Genomic DNA, 13,098 nt, shown 5'->3' on the forward strand with positions numbered 1-13,098 from the left:
CCTTCTTCTCTTATCATCACCATCAGCATCACCACTGTCATCAAATTATCTTGGACACCATGTGACCCCATGACACTTCTTCCTACTCACAAAATAAATTTTTCCAGGAGCACAAACACAATTCACGTGTTCTAAGCTCTCCCTGTGTGTGTATGTGTGTGCACACGTGCACACATACACTCAGTTGTGTACTATTCTTTGCAACACCATGGATTGCAGCCCACAAGGCTCCTCTGTCCATGGAATTTTCAGCAAGAATGCTGGAGTGGGTTGCCATTTCCTACTCCAGGGGATCTTCCTGACCCAGGGATCAAACCCATGTCTCTTGTATAGCCTGTATTAGTAGGTGGATTCTTTATCATTGTGCCACCCAGTATTCCCAAGCTCTCCCTGAGCACTCTCTAAAATAGTAATGTGTTCAAGCTAGAGTCCATGGACCCCAAACTGTGTCCAAATAGTCTTTATTAAACCACTGCACCATTTAGAGGGTTTTGAATACCTCAAAACCTTGTGATCATGCTTTGAAAGAATTAAAAACATAATGAAGAGCCACAAGAGACTGTTGGGCCGGGGACAATCACTTTGATAACAATCTATTCTTTCATTGTTGGGGCATTTGACAGAAACCATATGTGTGCAAAATCCCCGGCTGCACCAAGCGCTACACAGACCCCAGCTCCCTCCGGAAACACGTGAAGACCGTGCACGGCCCAGAGGCTCATGTCACCAAGAAGCAGCGAGGGGACGTGCATCCCCGGCCCCCGCCCCCGCGAGATTCCGGCGGCCACTCACAGTCTAGGTCACCTGGCCGGCAGACTCAGGGAGCCCTCGGGGAGCAGAAGGACCTCAGCAACACTGCCTCAAAGCGGGAAGAATGCCTCCAAGTGAAAACGGTCAAGGCGGAGAAGCCCATGGTATGTTATTCGCTTTCCTTCTTGATTGTCCCAGGTCTCTAAAGGGGCCAGGTAGGGTGCTAAGTTAAGGGAGGATCATGTCACCCCTGTCCTCACTGGAACCCACTGTTTGATTTAAGGAGATCAGAGCTCATTGATCTCAATTACTTACCCCAGCTCAGAAAAGAGGTTTGGGGTTTCCTAACTGCTTTTTTTAAATCGATCTGGAAGTTGTGGCAGGTAGACCCACACCACCATCCACATTTTCAGGAGGCCTCTAACATAGAGAATTATTCATTGGGTCCCTCTGTAAACATATTTTCTGACTTCTTTGCCTTGGTGACCCCAAGAGAAATAAGCCATGCACAAGTGCTGAGTCACATCAGTTGTGTACAACTCTTTGTGACCCTGTGGACCGCAGCCCACCAGGCTTCTCTGTCCAAGGGATTCTCCAGGCAAGAATACTGGAGTGGATTGCCATGCCCTTCTCCAAGGGATCTTCCTGACTCAGGGATCGAACCCCTGTCTCTTAGGTCTTCTGCATTGGTAGGTGGTTTCTTTACTACTAGCACCACCTGAAATAAGCCATGGTCCCTGTTCTTTAGGGGTCTGCAGTCCAGTGGGATAGGCAGACTAAGAAAGCTTGGGTAATAGGGCTCTAAGACAAGTCTGGGTGCGAGCATTCAGAGCGGAGCTAACAGGGTGCACGTGGCGATGCCATGGGAGGGGCAGAGAGCAGGTGGCCGCCAAGCGCAACACTCAGAGAGGGGAAGGAATGTGTGCAGGGGCCCAGGGCCTGGCACAGCCAAACACGAGTCATGGGGCCCCAGGGGAATGTGCTGGAGTAGAAAGAGGGGAAGATATAAAGGGATTTTTAAATTTTTTTCTGAATTTTTAGAAAAGACAACTCCTGTGCCAATCTAGAGATTAAGTGATAGACTTGAGACCATATCTAAAATGATTCCTGAAACAAGGAGGTAGAAAGCAAGGGAGGGATTTGACAAATGTCATCGACAAAAATCTTAGTTTGATGACAAATAGGACACATGGATTAAGCTATTGCTGCGGCTTCTTTCAGACTTCGCTTGGTGATTTTTGCCTTACGCATGGGCCAGAATAAAACAGCTAAAATTTTCCCAAAGACAAAATGAAAAGAGTAGCAGAGGAGATTTAGTTCATCTGTATTTGGCATATGTATAATGGAGTCAGCTCTGTGTTTTGGGTTCTAGTCTGTCCACTCTTTGGATGTGAAAGAAATATACTAGATGAGTCACGTGCTTAGACTTCCACATGCATGGGAATGATCAGGCAGGCAGATTTCTACTCAGTGTAAGGAATCATTTGCATAAAATTAGAAAAGTCCAGGAATTAGATGGACATCCTGTGAATTCCTGAGTGATGTCATGTGTAGCCAGTATGTATGGGCACGAACTAATACGCATATGACTTAATTGCATTTTAGTGACTAACTGAGTTTGTCTTTAAACTCTTAAGAGTCTTAGCAAGTGACATTAGGTCTAGCCAAAAATCATGCAAATAAGCTATCGTATCATTATTTCCCTGTGGATAGCTGTACTTTGCTTTTTATAACTGATCCCTATACGTTTAAATTAATCAGTTCATAAACGGTGTTTTATATACTTTTGTGGGAGGAGTATTTATCAATTTCCTAAAATAAAGTCACCTGTATAAAAACTATGCAAAATATTTAACCGTTTATCCTTAATGTTTACTGAAACAAAGAAAGTGAATCCATGGTCTCCTAAATAATGTCATTGAAAGACAATGATTTATATTTTTAGGACATCCTGTGAGCTCAGGGAGAAGGCAGTAGCACCCCACTCCAGTACTCTTGCCTGGAAAATCCCATGGACAGAGGAGCCTGGTAGGCTGCAGTCCATGGGGTTGCTAAGAGTCAGACATGACTGAGCGACTTCACTTTCACTTTTCACTTTCATGCATTGGAGAAGGAAATGGCAACCCACTCCAGTGTTCTTGCCTGGAGAATCCCAGGGACGGGGGAGCCTGGTGGGCTGCCATCTATGGGGTCACACAGAGTTGGACACGACTGAAGCGACTTAGCAGCAGCAGCAGCAGTGAGCTCAGAGTCCCTGGTACCTTTTATGTACATCCTTAGCAAAAAAGAAGAAAAGAAAGAAAAGTTATCACTTCTCCAAACACTCATTATTTAAAAAGAAAATTAGTAGAAATAAAAACGTACAGCGATTTTGCTCAGTGACATCTGAGATGCTCCAAGATGTGAAATATTTTATGAGATATAGATATATTGATATAGAAATAAACTGCTAGAAAGAGATTTCAGGATATTGAGACTAGGCCCCATATTTTACAGGTGTGGAAACAGGCTCAGTGAGGTTAATAAATTAATCAAATTTCCACAGGGGACTTTTTTATGTACATGTGCTCACACGTGTAAATGAGTAGGTATCTTCATAGACGTAGTTATTGAAGCATGTGAGATATACATTTCTAATATTCTTTCTTTAAAAACTTGTCTTTGATTTGTTCATCACGCTATAAATTAAATTCTTTCTTCTTTTTTTCTGATTACTCCAACATCTCTTCTGTGTAATGCTCCTAAATGTCTTGTTCTCACTTCCTAAGGACAGTGGGTAATAAGGTGAGGGAATTTTGGCTTCTCTGCTCTCTTTGTTTTGTTTTCATTTTAACATATAGCTTTTTATTTATTTTCTTTAGTCTTTGTCCTTTGTGATATCTTTGGTAGTGAACATTGCCCAGATATGTTTCCAACATAGAAGCAATGTGTTTTGAACATTCAGCATGTGAAAACGTGGAGTTAGATGTTGAAATTCATCGTTCTATTTGTCTAGGATTCCATAATAAATCACACTGGGGCCGACCAAGCAGATGTTCTCAAAGACCATTTAATTGTCATGTTGACTAGTATAAATTTATTCTTGGACCAGACGGGCACCACCTTCTTAGGGCAAGAACTGGATATACTTGTTGGCAATCTAACCTGTATTGAACTGTCGGGGTCCTTTAAGGATTTTCTAATTGTAGATGCATGAGAGCCTTCTTCCAGGCCCTGTGGAAATGTGAGTCTGCACTCTTCCACAGGGAAGTGTGTGTACATTCACACAGATTCACACACACACATACTGATTTGACAGTCTGAGAGGAAAAGTCATTCAAAGCCCTGGATGATCTAAGTTCTCTGCAAAGGAGCAGGTGGTCTGACCCTTCAGTGCTCTGCAGAAGCAAAAATAAGCCAGGCTTCATGCATTCATGATCACATTTGTGCATCTTATTTTTCTCTGCTTGGTTGCCCAGGACACACTTAGTGTACCATGTGGTGCTCACTTAGAAAGTGTTCATTTACTTGGGTGTGTGTACTGTGGTCTCAGGAAAAGTGTGACAAGTTCCACGGAAATGACCTGTGTCCAGAGCCCCTTCTGACAGCACTGTGGTTACACCTGAGACCATAGCCGTGTGTACCAGAGTGTGTGTAGTTATCTCTCCTTGCTCACGGGCTGCTGTCAGACTCTAGTTGCTAGGTAACACCAGAGAGAGTGCTATAGAGGAACAGAAGTGAGGCCAGGAGTCTAGGTCATCACACTGTTCGCTTTGTAACTTTGGGCAGTCACTGAACTTCTCTGAACATCACTTTTCTTATCTCTATGAAAAGGATGCAGCTGTTTGTCCACCGGGAAAGCACTGGAATTTCAGATGGGCCAGGGCCAGGTTGTGTGGACCGCTCAATGCAAGCCAGAGTGCTCCCAAACGTAGACACAATGAGCTGTCCCCATGGTCAGAGGGGCCCCTGGAAGAGGGGTCTTTCCCTGAGAACCTAGTGGACTAGACTAAGTTCTCAAGAGTTGCAGAATTGGCTTGCCAAGTCCACTTGGCTGGGGTTAGGGAAACCTGGCTTGATTCTCCTAGTGCAAGGCCAGGTGCACACTGGGGACTGGAAGACGCCTGTGACTTCCCCAGAGACTCCTTTCTGTCTACGGCAGAAACTACGTGACTGAAGTCTTCCCTCCTACAACTGCTTTTACATATATCCCCCTACTTGGAGTTTCACAAAGCAAGAAAATGTAGAAGGAATGGACAGAGATTATAGAGCTTGGGGAACCAACCCTGAACCATAAAGAGGGACTGGTTGGAGGGGAGGTAACATGTGTTCCTGGCATATATATCCTGAGGACTAAAGCATGTATACTAATAACCACTAATACTCTCCAAGCCAACTAATTATCCTATTATCCAGGTCTTTTTGAACTGTGTGTGCTTTCAGGGCTTCACTCCTAATTTCCACAACAATCCTTAGGATAAATAAATTGTCCCCATTTTCTGGATAAGGAAACTGAGGTTTAGAGTGGCTAAGTAATTTGCCCAAAGGCTCAAGTCATGGAGGTGGGGTGGGAACTGAGGAAATGTGACACAGAGTTGGCATCGGGCGAGGGATTCCATGTGCTACATCACACCTGGCTCCCCCTGCTGTCCATTGCCCTCCATGGTACATCTGCCTGCTGGCCCATCCATCATCACTGAGCTCAAGGGAGGCCACCTCCATTCACTAGAAAATAGTTCTTCTCATCCCACCCACTGAGAATCCCGCAGGCCTTGATCTGCGTGATTGCTCATTGTCTGCTCCCTGGCCTTGATCATCTAGGTAACATTTATTTCCTTTTCTTCTTGACCCCACAGACATCTCAGCCAAGCCCTGGTGGTCAGTCTTCATGCAGCAGCCAACAGTCCCCCATCAGCAACTATTCCAACAGTGGGCTCGAGCTTCCTCTGACCGATGGAGGTGGTGTGGGCGACCTCAGTGCCATCGATGAAACCCCAATCATGGACTCGACCATTTCCACTGCAACCACAGCCCTCGCTTTGCAAGCCCGGAGGAACCCAGCAGGGACCAAATGGATGGAGCACGTCAAACTAGAAAGGCTCAAACAAGTGAATGGAATGCTTCCACGACTGAACCCCATTCTACCCCCTAAAGCCCCTGCAGTCTCTCCTCTCATAGGAAACGGTGAGTGCCAGCCAGACCTCATGTCTGCTCAGGGTTTTCTGTCCTTTCGGAGGCAGCCAGAGCACTGTGCAGACCCAGGTCCTTGGGTTTTCTGTTTGCTTGTTTCCCCATCAGCCGTAAAATAAGGCTGGAACTATGCATATTAGTGTTACCTCTCTGGAGAACCCATATTTTATTGGATATATAAATATATAGATATATAGATATAGGGCAGGGGGGGAACCAATGAACTTTGTTGGCCAACCCAATAAAAGCAGACAGTAAGAAAATAATACTGGAATGAAAAGTAAAACTGCACGTGACTCATATTCGTGAAATCATCATTCTTAGATCCGAGTAAGGAAATCTTAGCTGCAGAGGCATCCAGAGTTAGCCCCTGCCTCTGATTTCCACAGTCTACAGCCAGCAGGTAAACAGTCACTTTGACCAGTGTTGGCCCAATTCAGAGAAAGGGAAGCCACTTCTGCCAGTCAGCCCCTAGTCGCTTTGTGTTTCTGAGATTACACTCAGTACCTGGAGCAGAGCCCAGGTGTGAACTCCCCCACCCCAGCAACTCGGGTGCCTTACACCTGCGTAGGATGTCGGAGGAAGCCCTGAGAATGGGTATGAGACCCTCAGAATGCCTTCTGCCCTTGGATTTCCTGTAACTTGAGCGCTGTATCTGTACCCTGTGGTTCTTCACTTTGCCCTTGCACTACACCTGCGAAGGAGCTTAACTCATCCAGGGAGTTGTTACTGCTTTGTTTAAGCCAGGGAATCCACCACTGCAGCCTGCCACCTGCTCACCCACCCCCTTACTTCATCACTGGCCCTTCGACACTGCAGGGCAGGGGTGGGTCACCGTGACCAGACTGGTCATGGTTTGGTTTGGTTTGTTTGGTTTGGTTTCTGGCCCCAGAACCTGTGTTGTCATCCCGAGGTAAACCCGTGTCTCCCACGCTGTCTCTGCAGGCACGCAGCCCAGTACCAGCTGCAGTCTGGGCGGGCCCATGCCCCTCCTCCCGAACAGAAGCGACCTGTCTGGGGTGGACATCACCATGTTGAACATGCTCAACCGGAGGGACAGCAGCACCAGCACCGTCAGCTCCGCCTACCTGAGCAGCCGCCGCTCCTCTGGCATCTCGCCCTGCTTCTCCAGCCGCCGGTCCAGCGAGGCGTCCCAGGCCGAGGGGCGACCCCAGAACGTGAGCGTGGCCGACTCTTACGACCCCATCTCCACCGACGCCTCTCGCAGGTCCAGCGAGGCCAGCCAGGGCGACGGTCTGCCCAGCCTGCTCAGCCTCACTCCCGCCCAGCAGTACCGCCTGAAAGCCAAGTACGCCGCCGCCACGGGCGGCCCCCCGCCCACCCCGCTGCCCAACATGGAGAGGATGAGCCTCAAGACCCGGATGGCCCTGTTGGGAGATGGCAGGGAGCCGGCGGGGACCCTGCCTCCCGTGCATCCTCCTCGGAGATGCAGCGACGGCGGGGCCCACGGTTACAGCCGGCGCCCACTGCTGCCGCAGGATGCGCTGGGCAACGGCGTGAGAAGAGCCAGCGACCCGGTGAGGACGGTTTCGGAGAGCCTCTCTCTGCCCCGGGTACAGCGGTTCAACAGCCTTAACAGCTTCAACCCTCCGGTGTTGCCTCCATCCCTGGAAAAGCGCAACCTCGTGCTTCAGAACTACACGCGGCCCGATGGGGGCCAGGCCCGCCACTTCCACTCCTCTCCCTGTCCCCCGAGCATCACTGAGAATGTCACCCTGGAGTCCCTGACCATGGACGCCGACGTGAGCCTGAACGATGAGGACCTCCTGCCTGATGACGTGGTGCAGTATTTAAATTCCCAGAACCCAGCCGGGTATGAGCAGCACTTCCCAGGCACCTTCTCTGATGACAGCAAAGTGCCCCACGGCTTAGGGAGTGGACCCGGGGACTTTGACCCACTGGGGCTGCCCGACAGCCACGCCAGCCACACCGGCAGCCAGCAGTACCGCAGCCTGGAGCAGCCCTGCCCCGATGCCAGTAAATCCGATCTGCCCATTCAGTGGAACGAAGTCAGCTCTGGCAGCGCCGACCTGTCCTCCTCCAAGCTGAAATGCGGCCAGCGGTCCATGGGGCAGCAGGCCCGGGCCTTCGGGTCGTACAGCCACATGGGTGTTCACCCACAGAATCCATTGAGGAGTGGGGCTGGCCCAGCTGGGGGGTATCCGACCCTTGGGGAGCATGCCAGCTCCTTCGGGGGCCCGGAACACTTAGTGAGCCACGGTGGCGGAGCTGGCACCAATGGGAATGCCTTCCATGAACCACCCTATAAGGCCCAGCAGTATGGGAACTGCCTCAACAGGCAGCCTGGTGCCCCCACCTTACTCGATGGGGCCTGTGGCCCTGGGATCCAGGCGGCAAAGCTGAAAAGCATCACCATGCAAGGGAGCGGGAGCCATCTGGATTTTGGCCTGTCGGTGGTGCCGAATGAGTCAACCGGCAGCACGGTGAATGGCATACCCACCCCAGACCCCACAGGACAGGGGTACCTGGCTCAGCAGCTCCTCGGTGACAGCACACACACCCAGGGGGCAGGCCGCTCCGGGCAGAACCTGCTGGGGCAGGCTAGTGCTACCTCACACATCTATCAAGGGCCGGAGAGCAGCCTGCCCGGGCCTCCCAGCATCAGCGTGCAGCCGCCAAACGTGGCAGCCGTCAGGGGCTACCAGCCATGTGTTGGCTACGGGGGCAGCCGGCGCCAGGCTGGGCCGAGGGGTGGTCTCGCTCTGCAGCCAGGACAGTTTAGTGACCCGAGTCAGACCTGCAGGGTGAATGGCATCAAGATGGAGATGCCAGGACAGCCCCATCAGCTCTGTTCAAATGTGCAGAGTTACTCTGGTCAGTTCTATGACCAAACCGTTGGCTTCGGTCAGCAAGACATGAAAACTGGTTCCTTCTCCATGTCAGAAGCCAACTGCCTGCTCCAGGGGGCCGGCGCCGAAAACTCTGAATTACTCTCCCCAGGTGCTAACCAGGTGACAAGCACAGTTGACAGCCTCGACAGCCATGACCTGGAAGGGGTGCAGATTGATTTCGACGCTATCATAGACGACGGGGACCACGCCAGCCTGATGTCAGGAGCCCTGAGCCCAAGCATTATTCAGAACCTTTCTCATAGCTCCTCCCGACTCACCACGCCGCGAGCCGCCCTTCCGTTCCCGCCTCTGTCTTTGAGCACCACCAACATGGCAATCGGGGACATGAGCTCTCTGCTGACCTCCCTCGCGGAAGAAAGCAAATTCCTTGCGGTTATGCAGTAAGCATTAGGGGAAAAAAACGACTGCCAAGAGACCTGAAACTTTAGGAGTTTAAAAGATTAAATTGACCCTTTTTTGTTTGGCTGAGTTTTTTTAGTTCTGTATGTATTTTAGCGATCTCATCTCACCTAACTGGGATGTGTTTCAAGTATATTCCTTTTATGGAAAAGGACTCTGAAAAACCCTAAAGTATTCTAGGGAGAAACTGTCTTCCATTTCAGTTTTGAATCAGTATTGTTACACTCAAAACATCCTCTTAAAAAAAAAAGAAAACTGTAAGCCTATTCCTCCCTCCCCCTTCTTTTTTTTAGTAAACCGGTGTAAATGGTGATGTGCGCGTTCTTTCTTTTCAGAGAGAGGGCAAGTGAAAGGATTTGACGTGTCTCTCCGTTATTCCAAGGAACTAGGAAGTTGGTGTGCTTGTGACTAAGGGGTTACACGTCCAGCGTTTTTCCATTTTCCTTTACATATGCTCAATGTTTGTTTTTGTGTTTTGTTTCTTTTGGTTTTGAATTCCCACACTGGGCTCAGGAGTCGGAAGTTGGAGAGTGAGTTTGGGAATCTCTTGTGGGTGTACTGTAGCCGAGGTAACAGGCTTTTGAGAAGCTCCCAACCCCCGTTCAGTTTGGGGCATGCTTCAGACAGATACACACAAGTGGAAATTCAGGGCTCCTGTGCGGAGGAGATACAACTCTGCCCACAGTTGGGGGTTAAAATCCTTCCTGTCCATACATGTGCTGGACAGGAAGGTGGGCACGTCTATACGTCAGTTCTCAGTTATGGACCCTGCCTCCCCTCTCTGTCTGTCCAGGAGTGTTCAGCGCTGTTCCAGGGGGAGACAGGGAGGAGTGTTGGGCGACGCCCACACACACTGTTACTTCCATCTGTTCTGGTAAGAAGGTAGATATGTTATAGATTAAAGCTATTGCATAGAATTTGGGAAATATTTGTGGGTTGGCATATGATTAGTTCCATCTCTCGCCCCATTTTCATAGATAACAGAGTAACTGAGAATTGATTATATCTAGTTTTGAGTATATAGGTACTTAATCCCACAGCTGGCTATGTTATCAACAATATATTAATTCCACTATAGCAAAAGAGTATTTCTATTCTAAGTGCCCTATTTTAGGGGACGCATGAAATTTGGTTGTAAAAGAAAAGCTCATAGACCAAGATATTTGGAATAAATTGCTTCAAACATTTTCAGTATTTAAAAACTCTAAGGGCACAGTTTCATAGCTGTGTGGATACATTCTTAACACTCTATTACATTATGCAGCCATTTAAGAAGCTAAGTCTTCTATGCAGTTTGTCCTTAAGGTGGACTTAAGCTAGACTTTCAGATGACAAGGTTTAAAGACTTAAAAAGTGCAGCTACTCCCCGTGTGTACAGTTGCTACACATAAAAGACATACCATGTGTGCACAGGGTATGTGGACTATCCAGCATTTTACCTTTAAAAAGTATGTAAACTATGAAAATACAACATCAGCACTGCAGTCGACATGTTGTATTCTGCCCCATTCATCTTGGAGTTAGATTTATCCAAAGTGATTCATGAGTCCGTTATGTGTTTTTTCCCCTTTCTGCCATTTAAATTAGTAGTAGACAAAAATCAAATAAAAGTATGAGATAATGGAATATTAGGACCAGCTCATTTTTCTCAGGTTTATGTTCTCTTATTTGGACCAAGAATCTCACGTGGGGTAAAATTCCCCTCTGAATTTTAGACTTTTGGGACTTGAGCTGAGACAGTTGGGTTTGCTTTCAACTAGATGAAAGCAGAGGGGTATTGAGGTCCTCCCGCTGTTCCCCATGTGCAGCACCTTCTTTTAAATCAAAGGAAGCATCCCCTTTGGAACAGAGCCCCAAATCAAAAGACAAGCAGTGATCTGAGCTAGGAGAGTTGAGTCTCTATCACTCTTCAGTGGAAAAATCGAGGCCTTTTCTGTATTCTTCAAACGGGTCATGATCTGGTCACAGAATCGGCAGTCCAGTTCGCTGAATCTCGTCTCTAGGTGAACTCAAAGTCCCAAGGTCCTGGTCTGAGCTCGCCTGCTCTTGTGGCTTAACCGCCTTTCTGTCTTCCTCCTCCTGCACCAAGAGCCCTTCCCCACTAGAGTCCTTGGATGTGCCCTGCATTTCTCAGTTACCGTATTTCCCAAATCACCTTCACCGTGCGTGGAAGGATGGATGGAGACTGAGATGAGCATGGTTGTCACCTTGCGCCCTTGTTTTTTCTTTTGCTTTCTGGTGATTCTTCTGGTTGTCCCCTATCTTTTTCTTTCCATACTTTGTTTTCCTTGCTCTGGCCTTTAGATTTGCAAAAGACCCACTCACCTTTCAGCTCAGTATTTGGTTTCTCTCAGTATGAAAGTCAGAAGAATGGAGGAGAGGAGAGGTGGGAGAGGAAAGTGTCCTTTTGAATGTGATGATCTGTTGCGATAGTCAGTGAAGAAGATCTTTTGGGGCCATTTCCAAGTGTTCTGTCTGGACAAGGATTTCTGTACACTTAGAATCTCCTGTGATGGGACCCATCCCCAGCCTCCAGTCTTCCCTCCACTTCTCTTGTCCCTTGCACTTGGGGAGATAACACCAACTCACTATGGTCATAGCCTGCTTTTTAATGCAGGGTCGTGCATGGTACTTTTGTTTAGCACCCGTGTTAAACGTGTTTTTCCTTGTCAATTCATTTTGTTTTCTTCTCTAAAGAACTGATCAGACTGCCCCTGCTCTTCACACATTGGCTCACACTCTTGAGCCACAGAGTTTTGATTCTTGAGATGTATGTGCCTTATTTTATGTTAATGTCGTCGAAGCGAGGGACCAGTTGGTGTTGCCCAATCAGGGCTTGAGGCTGTGTGCTTGCCACCGGCCAAGAGGACCCGATTGTAGCAGAGTCTGAGCTGTCTCGTAACCTGACTTCCCATGTTGTTTTGAATGCATAGGAGGATGTTCTCTTCTGACAAGTTATTGTTGTGTATCCTGCAAACGTGTAAGATAAAATACAAGTTCATTGTTTTCACCTTTTTTAGATTTTTTTAAAAAATAAAATGTGTAACCCTTTTTTTAAAAGAAACATGTGTAAATACATTTAAGTATTGTAGGCATAGTGTTTGGACGTGGCCGGCCCCGGGCCTTCCTCGGATCAGCCTGCAGCCTGTGCGATGCCCCCCACGCCCACCTCAAGCCCGGGGCTGCAGCGCCCCCAACAGATGGACTCTACTTCTGCTTTCACAACCACTTAGTCTTTTTATAACAAAGAAAAGGAACAATGTTTCTTACAACGTCAATAAAAAAAACTCTTTGTACTGAAATGTTTCCTAGGCGGTTTATTTAATTCATAGTTGAATGGAAAAGGGGCTTTCTTTGGAAAAATCCAGAACCTGCATTTACTCAGACCACCCCCCTGACTTACACACACACACACACACACACACACACACACACACACAAGTTTAGTCTGAGACCCAGACTCCTCATCCCTAAGATGGAGAATGAGGCAATACACTCTCCGAGTGGTGTGTGAGGAGGGGTACCTGGGAGGCATGCCAGTTGTAACGAGGGCATTTTTCTTAACTATATCTCTTGGCCAAACTCTTAAGAGGAAGGACATGAATAGGTTTAACGTCTCACAACTTGTCCCTCTTTTATATATCATCCTGTTATTCGGAGATACCCTAACACACCTTAACAGAAAATCTGACATGGTAGAAGCTTACTTTAATGTGGCTTTTAATAACTGATACCAGATAGAAATAGAAGAAATTTCTCTCACTTGTCTTTTCTCACGATCATTATAAAAGACTTCAAGAAGGTCTCTTCCTCTTTCTCAGTAGCATCAGGTGTCTTTTGAATTACCAGGCGAAGGCACTGGTTGTTGTTGGGAAGGACAGGTGAT

General features: G+C 47.9%; 1 protein-coding gene across 6 annotated transcripts in view; it reads left to right on the top strand.

Annotated features, from left to right (window-relative positions):
- Nucleotides 1-12,514, top strand: part of GLI3 (GLI family zinc finger 3) — a 318,365-nt gene extending 305,851 nt beyond the window's left edge. For all 6 annotated transcript variants that reach the window (XM_061414503.1, XM_061414504.1, XM_061414502.1 and 3 more), the window contains 3 exons: nt 624-914; nt 5,586-5,913; nt 6,865-12,514. In XM_061414503.1, coding sequence (XP_061270487.1) covers nt 624-914; nt 5,586-5,913; nt 6,865-9,197 — 2,952 coding nt within the window. In that variant the 3' untranslated portion in view covers nt 9,198-12,514. The remainder of the gene's footprint in view (nt 1-623; nt 915-5,585; nt 5,914-6,864) is intronic.
- The last annotated feature ends 584 nt before the right edge of the window (nt 12,515-13,098 follow it).

Source organism: Bos javanicus, chromosome 4 (genome assembly GCF_032452875.1).
Source record: "Bos javanicus breed banteng chromosome 4, ARS-OSU_banteng_1.0, whole genome shotgun sequence".
NCBI classification, from domain to species: Eukaryota; Metazoa; Chordata; class Mammalia; order Artiodactyla; family Bovidae; genus Bos; species Bos javanicus.